This window comes from Capricornis sumatraensis, chromosome X, assembly GCF_032405125.1.
Source record: "Capricornis sumatraensis isolate serow.1 chromosome X, serow.2, whole genome shotgun sequence".
Lineage (NCBI taxonomy): Eukaryota > Metazoa > Chordata > Mammalia > Artiodactyla > Bovidae > Capricornis > Capricornis sumatraensis.
Genome location: NC_091092.1, coordinates 125,789,497 through 125,807,001, shown reverse-complemented (window position 1 = coordinate 125,807,001; position 17,505 = coordinate 125,789,497). Strand labels below are relative to the sequence as shown.

The 17,505-nt window shown below is 35.8% G+C and overlaps 1 protein-coding gene across 3 annotated transcripts in view; it reads right to left on the bottom strand.

Annotated features, from left to right (window-relative positions):
- RPS6KA3 (ribosomal protein S6 kinase A3) overlaps positions 1–17,505 on the bottom strand; it is a 96,846-nt gene that overhangs the window by 11,039 nt on the left and 68,302 nt on the right. For all 3 annotated transcript variants that reach the window (XM_068961955.1, XM_068961956.1, XM_068961957.1), the window contains 9 exons: positions 16,637–16,674; positions 16,267–16,409; positions 16,020–16,090; positions 8,845–8,933; positions 8,594–8,658; positions 8,411–8,513; positions 5,944–6,068; positions 3,881–4,006; positions 1,810–1,899 (listed from right to left, as the gene is read on the bottom strand). In XM_068961955.1, the coding sequence (XP_068818056.1) occupies positions 1,810–1,899; positions 3,881–4,006; positions 5,944–6,068; positions 8,411–8,513; positions 8,594–8,658; positions 8,845–8,933; positions 16,020–16,090; positions 16,267–16,409; positions 16,637–16,674 (850 nt within the window). The remainder of the gene's footprint in view (positions 1–1,809; positions 1,900–3,880; positions 4,007–5,943; positions 6,069–8,410; positions 8,514–8,593; positions 8,659–8,844; positions 8,934–16,019; positions 16,091–16,266; positions 16,410–16,636; positions 16,675–17,505) is intronic.

Here is a 17,505-nt window from a genome sequence, read left to right as displayed (position 1 = left end):
TAGTGAATTATTCTGATTTTGATTAAATTGAAAGACAAGCTGTGGCAAGAATTAAATAGGAAGAGTAAGTAGCAAAGAGAAATTCCATCCAACCATACAGAAGCATACCAATTCACTTCTAATGTAGAAAAAGCAAGCTCAACATAATTTTGGATTTATACTCCAGGCAAGCCCAAACTGAAATAACCCTCTCCTTAAACTTCAGGCCTTTTTATTCCCCTCTTCTCATAGAGTTACTGCACAGCTCTGTTTAGCTCCCTAACAGATACCATGTACTGGGGCCCCGAATATGGAGAAAACAAGGTACCTGTCCTCAAAGTTTTTATTCTAGTAAGAAGAAACAGACATGGAAATGAGTTTTAAAAAATGTTGGCGATGCTGTAACAAAAGTGGGGATCATTTTAGAGACTTTAGAATTTGACATGAAGGAGCAAAGATATAAAAAATAGCAATAGCTTAGGGAATTCCCCAGGCAAGACCGAGATTAACTATTCAATATTTTCTACATTTCCTTTTTAATGTACTTGGTTGGATTCTTGGAGGTTATATTAATTAAAGAGTCACTTAAGTGAAACAGCTTCACATTTTAATGGATTATTTTAACCTCCTCTAACAATGAACAGTGATACATTATTCTGAGGAAACTGGAGTTTCAGCTAGGAAGGAGAAGGAAGGATAAACGCTGGAATTCACAAAACCTCAGAGGTGAAAGGTACCTTAGGAGTCCTCTGGCTGAGTTGGCTACATGACATTTCTGGTCTATAACACCCAGACATGGCCTCTAAGCCCATATGAGCATGACCAGCAAGAGAGGACATAATGCTGCCTGGGGAGTTTGCACCCTTTGCCAACATCTCTGTTATGACAAAAGCCAATGGTAGCAGGGAGGGAAACTTCACTTGTTTTTTGGGGGGGGGGGTGGTAGGCAGAATATGAAGCCTGAAGGACATAATGCCTTAGCTAAGTCTTAGATTGTGGTAATTAGCCAGGCAAAGAAGGGAAACAGTATTCCCAACAGAGTGAATCATATAAAATAAAGAACAGTAGAAGAAAACACACAAAAAAATGTACATACTTGAGCATGGCTGGAGCACGGGGTATGTGAGGAAGTGTGAAAAATATAGACGGAGGAAGGCAGGGACCAGAGGTGATGGGCAGCCTGAACTACAGGCAGGAAAGTAACATGGTTACTTCCACAGAAGTGGTAGCTCCCTCTGGCAGTACTATGGAAGACAGTTTGGGGAGCCTACAGAGCCTCCCCTATGGCTCAGAAGGTAAAAAATCTGCCCACAACAAGAAGACCTGGGTTTGATCTCTGGGTTGGGAAGATCCTCTGGAGAAGGAAATGGCAACTCACTCCAGTAATCTTGCCTGGAGAATTCCATGGACAGGGGAGCCTGGCGAGCTGTAGTCCATGGGGTCACAAAGAGTCAGACAAGAGTGAGCGACTAACACCACACACACACACACACGCACACGCACATGCACACAGACATGCACGCACGCACGCATACACGCACGCACGCATGCACACACACACACACACGGAACCTGACCTAGTTCAACCTGAATATAATTAATACCTAAGTGTTCCAGTAAATACTGATATTAAGAGCAATAATTTCATTAGTACTTTTCTTCTTAAAGGCAGAAAAACTAACTATATACATGATTTTTTTCTGTAACTTGAATTATGTATGTTGTCCTATTTTTTTTTTGCTCACTATATTGAGTCCTTTGTCTAACACATGATTCCAAATGTGAGTTAGACAACTGATTCAAATGATCTATATTAAACAATCTACTTACATCCTTTAGAGTAATAATGTTTGGATGCTGTCCATAACGAAGAAGAATTTCAATTTCTTCTGTAGGGTCTCTCTTGCTTTTATCAATAATCTAAAAGGCAAATATTTATCATAAAATTTCATGAACTATACAGTATAAACCTTAAGTATTTACAGCTACAGACTTAGGTGTTATTTTGTGTAAACACTATATTTATAAGCCACTTATCAACGATTTTTACTCAAGTACCTGGCCAGATTGTCTAATCAAAATTTGAATGCCAGTCTTGATATAGATGGTAAGGCCATAAACTCTATGCCCTGAGTCACATTCATATCAGGTCTGTCTAGTTTAAGTTTGTAACAAGTTTAGGATTTAACAAAAGCTCAAAAGCCTCAAGAAAAGGTACCTAGAACACAGTTAACATAACTTCCATTTTTAAATGTCTTAAGAGCTTTGGGAACTCAGTTAACTTCTAACCTCTATCAATATAGATAATTAAGAAGAGCAAGATGTATCTTTAAAACCACCACCAGAGTTTGTTTATTGTAATTCAATACAGTTATTGGATTACCTTTACTTTTTTAAATAAAATGCTTCAATGGAATATCCCATTAGCTGTAAGCTACTTATAAAAAATTAATTAACAGTTAAGTAGAACAAGCTTATTTTTGAAGCTAGGCAGAAAGCTAAGCAGAATACCATACCTAAAAAATTCTACTTGGCTAGAATTAATTATTATAATAAAGCCCTTTAAAATACTAATTTAGCTTTCCAACCCTTTTATGTCAGCTGCTTCTTAAGAATACTCCTCTAAATGTTTTAATCTGTTACAGGAATATTTTTTAAAAGGCAACAAGTTTTGCTTTTATTTCATCCAAAAGGTAGTCTAAAACAAATTTTGTGATCTTCATAATTTCCGTTTTAAAACAGCTTAGTAATTAATATATGTAATAAATACCCAAATGCTCCGCCATCCTAGGAAAGAGCTTGTAAACTCTCAATATGAGCCAAACCCGCTATCTGAAATGGACTTAGTTGTGAAAACAGTTCTTTATTTGGAGAATGGGGAAGACAAACATACAAGTGTCCACTGTGAGCAACTGCAAATGATAGTGTGCAATCAGGCAAATGGATGATTAAGAGGAAAGATATAGGGAAAAGACATGCCAACTCAAAGGAAATGATTTTGCACTAGTCTTGTGAAAACCAGAACACATTGGGAGGCTTTGTTTTATTTTTTTAAATTTACTTTTATTTATTTATTTGATCACACCATGCAGCTTGCAGGATCTTAGTTCCCTGACCAGGGATTGAACCTGTGCCCTTGGTAATGGAAGGGCAGAATCTTAACCACTGGACCACTGGGGAAGTCCAGGTTTTGACTCAAACTTTCTCATAGAGGCATGTGTCTTGGTTTTTGGCTAAGAAATTCCTTATTGTCTTAGGATACATAACTAAATTAAAACAGCTAATGATGATATATTTTATGACACTTGTTCTTATTCTTTTATTGGTTCACAGATCCTTTTAAATGTGAAGGATGTATCAATATTTTTGCCATAAAAATGTATACACACAAAATCCAGCATAAAATTTCGAGGAACTCCCTGAAAGCTTGACTAGAAATGGGGACTTCTGAGAATAAAAGGCATGATACTAAAAACCAGGTCAGGTGAAAACTGGTACCGCCTTCCTCAAACTGTATGTATGCTGCCTTATCTTTTGAGCTTACAGGGGAATCTATGGTTCCAGATTAAGATCCTGCAGATCACTAGTTAGACATTTAAATTACCTTACCTTTTTATAACAGAGGACACACTTAGCAAAGGAAGAGTGTAATTTTTAACTGGTACTAGCATGCATGAGTAAGAACTGTTAGAGTTGCATTTTATTTATTTTTTATTTCTTAAATAATACTTTATTATTACAGAAGCAATACATGTGCATTGTGGAAAATTTAAAAACACAGAAAGCAAAATAAAATAAAAATATCACATTTCTACCACTATTCATATCTTAATGTACATCCTTCAGATCTTTTTCTTACTTTTAAGTATTAGAATTGCATTTTAAATCTAAAAACACTTACCTTCACTGCAAACTCCATGTTTGTGGCTTTATGTATACATCTCTTGCACACGGAGTAGGAGCCAACTCCAATATCTTCTTTTACTTCATACCCATCAGTAAACTGGATACTGTTCCTGTGCAACTGCTACAAACACAATTATAAGTTGATAAAGAGCTCTGTAATGACTTTGGTATATTATGTAATAGGGAAACATCAGCATGTACTATAAATGAATTTAGTAAAATTAAGAATGAATCTTAACTGCACTCATTATTCTACAACTTTGTATTTCAGAAGTGTCTATGATAAAATGTACAGCAAGAAATACTCCTTTTCAAAAAGCTTATGTTAAAAAGAGAAAACTGAATATGTAGAACAAAAAACATGGAGCTACGTGGTTTCTGACAGCCTTGCCTGTGATCATTCCCCATTCTACTATCCAAACGGCTACAAGTCTTTGAAGCAAATGGGGAGATGTTTGAAACCTCTGGTATAGAAGAAAAGATAAGGAAGATTCAGAATTAGAACATCTGGATTCTTGTCTTAGATGCACCACTTGTAGGCCATGTACCCTTGAACGTGTGTATTTTCAGAAGGTAAGGATTATAGAAAATAATGTATCTGAAGGTGATAACCTATTTTATTGTCACTTTGGACTATCACCAGCCATGCCCTCCTTTCTCTACCCTCAAGTCATAGCTTCATTACAACTCTGTCCAGAGAAGCTGCTAATGGCTTGAGGACTAGTAACGAGGGGTAGGATGATGAACAGCAAATTACTAGTTCTACAAACAGACTGAGGGGAGTTGTTCTGGTCTTGCCTACAGTATTGAAGACACCCCTCAGCATGCCTATAGGTTAAAACTTGAATTCTACAGAAAAATTGTTTATGATTTCTGTTAGGTACAGAAGTTTTGACTTAGAAACTTGCCATACATCACATGCCTGTCATAGTAAAAGGGACAGACTATTTAAACATGAACTTTGTTTTTAAAAAAACCCAGTGTTTAAATTGATTTTCTAGAAAGTGGAAAGCAAGAGGACTGACTTGTGAAAAAAAAAAACTTAAGTGCAAAAACAATTTAATCATCAGGCAAATTGAAGCACTAATTATACCCTAAAAACAGCTCAATGTTTCAAAAGATGTTTCTAGTTCCCTCTATGATTAGGAAGATGAATTAAATTTATCTTTCAATGATATTAGGATGGGAAGAAATAAAATCTAATGGTTTGTACTACTTGTGTTCCTCTAATAATATTTAATTTAGTAGTGCAGTTTCCTGTTACACACACACACACTGATAGTCACTCAGAAACCTGCTTCTATAACTCCTTTTTCTCCTGCACTGATCAACAGAAGGGAAAAGGGAAGTAGGGGGCACCCTAAGGCAGTATCCACAGGCATTTCTTCCTAATGACAATGCAGGCTCCAAAAGAATAAAGACATAAACCTGGAAAACTTAAAATTTAAGTTCATTTTTATTTCTTATCTATTTCTATGCCAGAGGCTGGCAAACTATGGCCTGTGGCCCAAATCTGGTTTAGTGCCAGTTTTTCAAATATAGTTTTATTGGCACACAGCCATGTTGATTCATTTATGGACAATCTATGGCTGCTTTTGTGCTACAATGGCAGAGTTGAGTAGTTGCAATAGAGATCCATATAGCCTACAAATCCTCAAATATTTATCATCTTTTCCTTATAGAAAAAAGTCTGCTGACCCCTGTTGTAAAACATCAGTGAAACAGGAGACCCCAGCTCATCATATCTGATCTAATAGAGACAGGATGAAACAAACTAGGCCTGATAAACATTCTGAAGCACAGGAGACAAGAGAGACAAGATGGTCATATTGATCTCAACTCTCTTAGAATTCCACTTTCAAGTCAGATAGGTATCCAGGATTTTGGCACATACAAACTTTTCAAAGGCATATGAAAGAAATTTCTAAGGGTCAACGATATATAATGCATTTTAAGCTGCTCACTTAAAGTCAGCAGATCAAATCTAACATAATTATTCACACAATGAACTATATCTTATAACATTTCAAATTTAAAATTACTTAGACATTCACTCACCTGAACAATTGAATGCACACCAACTGTCTGCATAGCTTGGCTTTCATCATCTGAGGTAATAGCAACAAAACTAAACCCCCGAAAAAGCTGATGCGCATTAGCACTAGGTGGAATGCCAGGTGAATCTGGAAATAATAATAAATTACTATGAAGGCAACTGCTTTGAAAGGTAATTAAGGGAAGAACTGTCTACCTTTCTCACTTATTCTGGAATTCTACTTCTCAGGTATTCAGTGCTTTCAGGATAACTCAGTGAGGCACTGTATCAGAACTGTCCTGATGGCTTACTGCCATCACAACTTGGACATCCTAGTCCCTTAGAGCCCAGAAAATAGCTAATTCATTTGAAGAATATACTAAATGAATGAATTACTGGGTTACTGTTATTCTATATTAGCACTGTCCCAAAGAATTTCCTGCAGTGATGGAAATTTTCTTTATCTGTGCTGCCCAATATGGTAGCCTCTAGCCACATGCAGCTACTGAGAATCCGAGATGTGGTTAGTGTGACTAAGAAGCAAAGTTTTTAATTTTAATTAATTTAAATAGCCACATATTGCTACTGGCTACCATATTAGATGAGTGAGAGAAGTTGCTCAGTCATGTCCGACTCTTTGTGACCCCGTGGACTGTAGCCTACCAGGCTCCTCTGTCAGTGGGATTGTCCAGGCAAGAAAACTGGAGTGGATTGTCATTTCCTTCTCCAGGGGATCTTCCCGATCCAGGGATCGAACCCAGGTCTCCTGCACTGCAGGCAGATGCTTTACACTCCGAGCCACCAGGGAAGCCCATATTGGATAGTCCGGCTCTAAATAATAACCCTAACAATGCTATGGCTACTGGTTAGAGGGAGATACAAGGTTCATCTACAGATAATTTAGGAGAAACAAATTTAGTCCAGTGGTCTCAAGACATAACGTCAGACTCTAGAAATCTAAACTCCAGTTACAATTACTAAATATATAAAATATCAAATATATATATAAATTATTCAAACTATTTCTGTGGAATCTATTGGCATTAACAAAACAGAAAAATACTTTTATAATACAGCTAATGTTCACTATAAAAATAAATAATAAAAGCATAATAAATGTGTTATTCATAAATATAAAAACCCAACTAGGTATACTAATATTTATAAATATACTCTAAAGGCTACAGGCAAGCAAAAGACAAATCTACTTAAACATCAACTCCACATAAAATTCTTTTTAATATTAGCTTGATATCCTCAGCAATATATACTTAGTGAATTTTACATTAATGTGGCAGTATTATACTGAAAGTGAAAGTTGCTCAGGTGTGTCCAACTCTTTGCGACCCCATGGACTATACGGTCCATGGAATTCTCCAGGCCAGAATACTGGAGTGGATAGCCCTTCCCTTCTCCAGGGGATTTTCCCAACCCAGGGATCAAACCCAGGTCTCTTGCATTGCAGGAGGATTCTTTACCAGCTGAACCACCAGGGAAGCCCAAGAATATTGGAGTGGGTAGCCTATCCCTTTTCCAGGGGATCTTCCCAACCCAGGAATCGAACCGGGGTCTCCTGCATTGTAGGCAGATTCTTTACCAACTGAGCTATCAGGGAAGCCCTATTATATCGAAGACGTCTGCTAAGAGAACCGATCTGGGCAGAACATAAGATAGAACTGCTCCATTCTAAGATTTTTCCTTTATCAAAATAACTTGTATTAAGAAAGTTAAAGTAAAATACTCCCATGTATCATCAATTCTATTCATATCATTGCCTATGCATTTGATAAAATTCTATTTGTGTATTAATCCAAATTTCTAAGACTGCCTTATAAAAATAAATACCCTTCAATGCTAATATTATAGGCTGTCAGGCTTTTTGGCTGTAAAGCTTTATAGCCAGATTTAAATGATACACACAAGTACATTTTCTATTTATTTACTTGTCAGTGATAAACCTGGGATTTGATACACCTAAATAAGAGAATATTAAAGTGTAAAACACACCATTATGTATAATGCACATATAAATTAATGAAATATAGCTTACCATTTAAAAAATCACTTCTCTGTAACAGTTACAACAGTAATTTTAGGATATCCTAATACAGGATATGAATCATTTTGAAGTTATCACACCTCACATAAAATTTAAGCTATGTTTGGGATTTGAACTTTACAAGTATTTCCACGAACACTATGCTAGAGTACTTCATGTGAACATAGCTACAAGCAAATAAATGCACAACCAAATAATGTTTTCAAATCAGTTTAAGGCACAACATAATTTGCTAAAAGATTTAACAAGGACCTTAATTTCTATAACATGCTATCAAGGATTTACTAATGATCTAGTTATTGCAGCAGGGATATTGTATGAAGGGGAGACATGAGGACAGCATAAAGATTTATATTAGATAAGCTTTTCTGATTGAACAAGAAAAAATATATAGATTGTCTTATATTTGGGTTTTCACATTTTCTCCTTACCTTTGGGAGTTTTTGCAGTAAACTCAGGATCAAAATAGAAAGTATCTTCAGGCCTGCCAGTTGCAGGTTTAAAAGGTGGATGAATTTCTCTTCTATACAGTTTCTGGAAGTGAAAAAGAGGGCCTTAGTCATGTGTTAATTATTTAAAAAAATATTTCAAGCAAGTTTTCATTCGATACTTACATTCCAGTCTATAGTTGAGAAAAATGAATGTCTTTTAATTTCTTCAACTCCATCTGGTCCTGCACCTATCAAAAATTAATTAGCTTTGATTAAATGGCAATTTTATTTCAAGGATAGATATACAATGCTTATTTAGTCTTCGTTTTTAACACCTGCCCTAGTACTTCATAATTCCACAACACAAATATCCATCCACCCCCTAGAAAACAAACATCAGCAAACACAAAAAAGAAACAAATTAAGAATTTTACCTAATCTGTTTGCAGGATTTCGTTTGAAAAGCATTCGTAAAAGACTCTGGGCTTCTGGGCTCAAAAACTGTGGCATCCCAAGTTTGGCTCTAAATAATAAATCCATACAATAACATTTTATTTTTTGCAGGTATCTGTATTTTATTTTTAAAATGAACTTTTAATTGTAAGATAATTGTGGTTTCAAACTCCGTTTTAAGATATAATACAGAGAGATCCTATGTATCATTTACCCAATTTCCCCCAATAGTAACATCTTAAAAAACTATACTGCAGTATCTCAACCAGGATATTGACATCGATAGAATCCACTGATCTCATTCAGATGTCTTCAGTTTTTATTGCACTTATTTGTCTGTGTGTTTAGTTCTATGTCATTTTAAAAACTGGAATTGATTTACCTTATATTATTTTTAGGTGTACAGCATAGTGATCCAGTATTTCTGCAGACTATATTCCACTTTCAGTTATTATGAGATAATGGCCATAATTTCCTGTGCTATATAGTATATCCTTGTTGTTTATCTATTTTATACATACTGGTTTGTATCTGTTAATCCCATACCCCTAATTTGTCCCTCCTGCTTCATCTCTTTGGTAACTGTGTGTTTTCTATGTCTGTGAGTCTGTTTCTGTTTTACATATACATTCATTTGCATTATTTTTTGATTCCACATATAAATGATATCATACAGTATTTGCCTCTCTCTGTCTCACTTAGCACAATGCCCTCAAGGTATATCCATGTTGCTGCAAATGGCAGAAACATTCTATTTTATGGCTAACCATTTTGTGTGTGTGTGCACGCGCGTGCGCACGCACACCAAATCTCCTTAATCCAATCATCTGTTAATGGCGATCTGGGTTGCTTCCATGTCTTGGCTATTGTAAACAGTGCTGCTATGAACATTGGGGTGCATATATCTTTTTGAATTAGTGTTTTCATTTTTTCCAGATATATGCCCAGGAGTTAAACTGCTGGATCATATGGTAGTTCTAATTTTAGTTTTTTGGAAAACCTCCCTACTGTTTCCATAGTGGCTGCACTAATTTATTTATGTTCCCACCAAGAGTGTATAAGGGTTCCTCTTTCTCCACATACTCTCCAACACATTTTTATTTGGTTGCTTTGCGCGGCTTGTGAAATCTTAGTTCCCTGACCAAGGATTGAACTTGGGCCCCCCGCAATGAAAGTATGAAGTCTTAACCATTGGGCCACCAGAGAAGTCCCATCCAGTATGTGTTATCTGCAGACTTTTTGATGACAGCCATTCTTAAAGGTGTGAGTTGAAGTTCTATACCATTTTATCACATTTCTAAGTTCCTGCAGCCACCACCAGAGCAAAGGTACTGAACAACCAGGATCCTTCAAGTGGCTCCTTTACAACCCTACCCACCTCCCTCCTTCCCTGATTCCTAAACTCTGGAAACCATAATCTATTCTTCATTTCTATAAATTCATCATTTTAAGAATGCCATGTAAAATGGAACCATATAGTATGTAATTTTTTTCATGCAGCATAATTTCCTTGAGATTCATCCAAGCTGTTGTATTAACAGTTCATTCCTTTTTATTGCCAAGCAGTATTCCATGACAAGGACATGCCACAGTTTGTCTATTTACCTGTTAAAGGACATCTGGATTGTGTCCAGTTTGAGGTATCACGAATAAAGCTGCTATGAACATTTTGGTCAAGGTTTTTGTGTGAACACATAATAGAATGTTAGCCCAAAATCTTGTAATGAATTTTTTCATTTTTCAGAACTTTTTTAAAAAGCACTACTGTAAAAGATCGATCATCTGGATCTGTTACTAAGATCTCTGTGACTTTGGGAAAGCCAACCCCCCTGAGCCTGTTACCACTTCTTCATAAGCAAGGGGATATGGATGTTAGATTAATGGCTGCCAAATGGTAGACTTGGAACCCTTTCTCAAAAGGAATTTAAGAAATCCAACATTTAAAACTGTTAAGAGAACATGTATTTCCATATACCTATTTTTTCCTTCCATTCCCTTTAACAGCCCTGAAAGGAAGAGGAGCTGGTGGGAAAGGGGTCTGTGGAACATCTAAGATGTCTGTGGTACAGTCTGAAAACCACTGGCTTGGATAAGCTTGAAGGTCTGTTTCAGCTCTAATATATAATTTTATTCTTTTTCGCAACCTACAAATTAAGGAAACCAATGATCCTGTAAGTATGAAAATAATAACAGAGATGGACAAAATGGCTAGTAGAGAAATTTCTATTTCAGAAATAGATCCATTTATTATTCAGTGAGTTGTTATTGAAGCTACTATGTGCTAGACACTGCTTAGAGCTGAGCATACACATAAAGACAGCCCCCAATGGTGAGTGATGAATATGGGTATAGATAACCCTTGTACATTAAGAGACAAATCCAGAAGGGCATAAGTGAAGAGTGCTAAGGGAACATGTGTGCATGCTCAGTCTCTCAGTCATGTCCAACCCTTCTGTGACCCCACGGACTGTAGCCTGCCAGGCTCCACTAGGACTTCCCAGGCAAGAATACTAGAGTGGGCTGCCATTTCTTTCTCCAGAGGATCTTCCTGACTCAAGTATCGAACTCATGTCTCCTGTTTAGTAGGTGGATTCTTTACCACTAAGCCACCAGGGAAGCTCAAGGGAACCGTAGGGGATATTTATTTTAATATGGGAGATTTTAAAAGGCCTTAAGTGCAATTAAAGGTTGAGAATCTATTTATTTGGTCAGTATTCCTTCAATACTTTACTAAATAACATTAATTTCTCTAGACACTAAGCAATAACAACAAAATATTTCATGATCCAATGAGCTTGTGGAATCTCATCTATTATACCCCATGCTGGAGACATAAAATAAAAATATGTTGTATATGAAAGGTTGATAAATGTGAGTTAAGAAAACAGTATTTTTCTAAACATTTGTTTTTAGCATCTCTTTTTCAGACAATACCTATTAACATCTTCTATAATTAGGGTTATATTAAACAACAGAAACAAGGGGAAACACCACTGTATTGGGTAACATGAATATAGTAGAGATTTTTAAACAGTGGACTAACAGACCATACTTATTTTCAAGAAGGCAATGCCAAGGGAAGTACAGAATGATCTTGAGTGGTAAAAAGTGGTGGGCAGTGGGCTTTCTACTTAGAAGCTTGACCCTATAGTGTGGGTAGGAGGTCACCATGGGTAGGAGATCTGAGAGCTATAAGCAGTACAATACAGAGGAAAGGTTGGGAGAGTAAAATAATTTCTGAGAGTGAGTTTAGTGAATACCTGTGAATGCAACAGGAAGAAATTAAGAATGATTTCTAGGTTTCTGGCTTGGGAAATAGGGTGCATGGAAATGCTGCTAATTGGGAATACAAGAATAGGAACAGAACGGCAAACAAAGATAAATTTAGCTTAAAAATATTAAGTCATGCAGTCGTTTGTTTTGGGTGAGACATGCAGGTGAGTAAATGGAAATTCAGGTTTGGTGTCTGGTAAATTAAGAAACAGTGACTTGGGAGTAATTAAAATATTTAATAGTTATTGGAAAGATTGATATTCAGGAAAGTGAGTCCAGGGGGGAAGAAAAGCACATCAGAGATGGAACCCTGGGGAACAAGAAAATTTAAAAGGTGGTCAGGAACAGAACAATTTGGGCATTAAAAGTAATGACTGAAACTGGCTGAATCAAACAGATTATTAAATCCCATGATCTTGTTATAGTTTAAAAAAAAAGGAAAAAGAAAAGTCAAAAGTAACATAAAAACCCAACTCACAGTGGACATCACCCCCACTGGAAGTAACTAGGGCTCTGACAATTGGAAATAATTAAGAAAAGAGTCAAATATTTATTTTGCATTTGTTTGAGTCTAATTTCAAGATAACTAAATAAACCTAGCTGATGAAGAAAAGTTTATCATTTTGGAAAACACCAGCTAATAAATGAACAAATAACAGAAAATACACCATTTAAAGTCCCTAATAAAAAACTGTTTCAAGTAATGATTATCAATGGATGAAACTATTAGATGAAAGCCTGACAGGGAACTTAATAATGGAGGGATCAGCTATAATCGCAAGAATTCATCACATACAGTGGTGCAACACAGTGTTGTAAGTCTCCTGATGTGATGTAATAGGGTACAAAAGCACAAGCTATGGAAATAATCTTGCCAAAAAAGTTTAACCAAAAATGGGATAAAGGAATAAGTGAAAAAATACCACAAAGAGAATTTAAGAAACATCCACATTCCTGGGAAAAGACTAATCGTTATATAACCATAGTAACAAGTCACCAGAACCAGTCAATTGATCAAAGACGATTTGCCTAGGTGAACAGCCTTTCCTTTTTGTTCTTGCAAACTAACCATTCAATAACAGCTGTTCATCTGTGAAAATTAGCCAAACAAGAATGAACTAACTCCAATAACCAGACCTGAGTACCAACAGTCCCACCCAAGTAACTACACTCTTACAGATGATGTCAACTCACTTAAGGCCCTGAAAACCTGCCAGTTCTTGAACTCCACCTTTCCTCCAAACCCTATACAAGAACAGTGGTCTACTATGCTTGGAGAGATGCTGCTGGACCACCATCGCTTTCCCTTACTATAGTAAGCAACAGAACCACCTTTATACTTTTTGTTTCAGATACTGAGAAGTGGTCTTATCTTTTGACAAGATAAATTTAGAAAGTGAAATGATATAAAAGTGACTTAATTTCTACAAGTAAATGGCAGGGGAAAAACAGGAGTACACTGTTCTAAATGAACAGAAGCTTAAGAAATATAACCAAAGGAAATGTGCAAACTTGATCTGGGACACAGTTTTGGAGAAAACCTGAAAGATCTGGTTAAGGATTGATATTAGATATTCAATTTACCATGCAAATTGAAGCAGCTAAGAAATGACATGCCTGGAATGCTTGAAATATCTCAGGAAAGAAGAAAAAAAAAGAAAAGACTAGACAAAGCAAATGCAGCAAAATCTTGACGACTGTTGATTGGTATATGTATGTTCACTGTATTCTATTTTTGCAAACTTACACTGGAAATTTTTCATAAGAGATTTTATAAAGAGAAAGGCAGGCAGAGAAGGAATAGTCAAGCAAAAGAGATCAAAACAGGAATGGTTAGAGAGGTGGGAGCAACAGATAAAAAGTAGGAAAACTAAGTGGGGAGGAGGAGGCCAGCAGGGTCAACTATTCCTCAAAAAGACCTTCCTTAACTGTCCCACCTAAAACGACTCCTGCCCTCACACTTCAAGAGTACCCTGGCTTACTATCCCCGCTGCTCCTATTACTATAGTAAATTATCATATTTATTTGTTTAGAGTAATTCCTTTGTTTCCCCCACTAGAACGCAAACTCTGAGACGACAGAAGATCCTGTCAGTCTTGTTCACACTGCATCCTAAGTACATACATATAGCAAGACCTCAATCATCTGTTGAATGAACTGTGGGGACAAATGATATAAAGAGTCACCTTTCAATCTGTCACTGATTTAAGCAACCAGGAAATTACTGATGACTATAGTGAGAGACGTTTCAACAGGGTGGTGGAAGTGAGCAACAAAAGACTGGTTATGATAAAAACAGCCAAAAAGGTAACAAAAAGCTTAGACTACTCCTTAAAGAGCCAATGTATCGAGAGAGTGCAGGAAGATGCTGCAGAAACTTGAAAAAAGGCCAAGTCAAAGAAATGGTTTGATTTTTTCAACACAAGAGTGTGAGTATTAGTTGAAAGGAAGGGGCCAGAGTAGGTAAGAGTGATGAAGGGTCAGTGAACATTTGTTTACATAGCAAACACTTTTAAACGTTTTTTTATTATGAAGGATAACATAAAAGTGCAAAAAACAAAACAAAACAAAAACCCCAAAGTACACAGCTCAATGGCTGACCACAAAGTGAACAGTCATCTGACCAAGAAATATAAGATTTCCAGAACCACTCATCCAATGTAACTACTTTCCTTATTCTGGCACAGGCTTTTGCCATCTAAATATGGACCCTAAAAACTATGTTTTAGTTTGTCTGCTTTTAAAACTTTATAAATAGAACCACCTATGTAGTATTCATTTTTTGTACCTGAATTGCTTTTGCTCAACATTCTTGTGAGGTTACCAAGTTGTATATAACCGTGGTTTGTTAATTTTCTTGTATGGCACACTACACCCATGGGCAAAAGGCTTCAGCCTATTTTTGTATGGCTTTTGAACTACAAATGGTTTCTACATTTTAAAAGTGTTAGAAAGAAAGAATAAACAATACAAATATCTGATAGAGACTGTGTGTGGCCTACAAAGTCTAAAATATTCATAGACAGTCAATCCCTGTTGTAGTCCACTATATGAACTTACCATAATTTATTAGTCCATTCTTCTGTTAACAATCTAATTTCTAACTTTTGGCTACTATAAGTAATGTTGCTATGACTACCCGAGTACTGGTTTCTCAATGTGCAAGAAGTACCTTGATACATTTTTCAAGTTCTCTGCACTGAGTTCTTACATAACTTCTAGATTTATTTCTAGGTTTGATATTTTTTATACTATGGTAAACAGAATCTTTTTAAAAAAAGTACATTTTCTGTTGCTAGTATTCAGTCATGAAATAGATTTTATTTATTGACCCTTTATCCAGCGACTCTATCAAGCTTTTATTAATACCAAGGATTTATATGAAGATTTGCATTTTTTATGGACACAATCATTTTAACTAAATGACATTTTTTCTTTTTTGGGGCCATGCCATGTTATATGGCTTGTAGAATCTCAGTTCCCTGACCAGGGATCAAACCTGGGCCCCTGGCAGTGGAAGTCTGAAGTTCTAACCACTAGATGGCCAGGGAATTCTCAAAGACAATTTTATTTCCTCTTTCTAAATCTTAAACTTTTGGTTGCCTTACTGTACTTGTTAGTACCTTCAGAACAATGTGAACAGAAGTAGAATAATGGGCATATTTGTCATATTCCAAATCTCAAAGGTAAAGCTTTCAATATTAGCATGAAGATAATTATATGGGTTTGTTCATATTTCAACCATATAATATGAATATCATAATATCAATGAATTTCTTAGTTATTTATTGTACTATATCTAACACTCTAAAATCTCATTTTTTAGTGTAGAGCACTGATTTGTAAATCTCATCAAAACACACACAACTCAAGGCATACTTACTTAAGAATCATAGTCATTGTTTCTTTTCGATCTTTTCCTTGGAAAGGTAGTGTACCAGTGAGCATCTCAAACTATAAAGAAAAATAAGAGGTATTAGTAAGTATAAAATTTTATCAGAAAGACAAAAAGCATCGTTTTAATCACAATCAAATCTTCTAAAATTGCTATAGAATAAAATAAGTGACATATTTCTACTATAGTCACTACTGAACTTTAAAAAAAATACAAAAAAGAACTCAAACCTTACCATTAACACACCAAAAGACCACCAGTCTGCACTCTGAGTATGACCTCGACGATTAACTACTTCTGGAGCCATGTATTCCACAGTGCCACAAAAAGAATATGCTTTCTTTTCATGGTCAATAGACTCTTTACTTAGGCCAAAGTCTGAGAAAATAAATACCAATTTCATAAATACCCTACCATAATTTGCACATACAAAGTTCAAACGTTGACTTCCAAAGTTTACATTAATAGTTCTAATATTCACATTACTTAAAAATTCTAATTCAAGTTTTTAACACAATATGTTACTTAATATTTATATCATGATCAACCTTAAAGGAAATTATATAGAGCAGGAGAGACTATTTTAACAAAATGAGGATTTTTACCTGTTAACTTGATATGACCTTCTTCATCAAGAAGAATGCTAAAAGACAACAAAGTCAGAAAATCTTTTCAAACCACCAAAGAGAGATCTGAAATTACTTTGCTAAGCATCAGACCACTACAGTCATTCCAAAACATTGCTTTAGACTGTAAATAAGAAGGCAAAGGTAAAGGAGGAGAAAAACTATTCTTTTGGACACACACATATAACAAATCCCAAAGGCAAAGTGATATAAACTTGTATTAAAGAGCCAGGGACACTTGAGAACTATGAGGAAAGGAACTAAAATCTATTCCTGTAAGTTGCTCTTTCTAGTGCCTTTCTGCATAGGTAGCCTAACTAAACTCCCTAGTGCTTGAACAATAGACAAAGGGTCTGGAAATTTAAGCCAAATGTGTTAGAGCTGTCATTTTCTTGGTCTTTTAAAAGGCATCTGACTTAGTCATTCCTTCCTAGTTTATTTTCTGACACAACTTACACAATCCTCTTCTCTTCAACACACCTTCCTCACACTCCTTGCTTTTCTTTGATTCATCCTTTTATTGTGTATATTGGTATTACCCAGTGTTTTCTTTTTCAGTAAACTGAGAGCTCCTTGAGACTTTGACCTTATTCATCTTGTAACTCAGTGTCTGGCAGAGCACAGATAAGAAATGTACATTGGATGAATGAGACCAGTCTGTAAAGGGCCAATACAGCATACCAAAGATTTTGGATTTCTTCTCAAGGGCAATGAAGATCATAAAAGATTTACATGCAAGGAAGGCAGAGATAATCAAACCTGTGATTTTAGAAAACAATTTAGAAGGAAAAATAAAGAATATTTATTGTGCTCTTAGGTATGGGTTATGATAAAGAACAGAAAGCTAA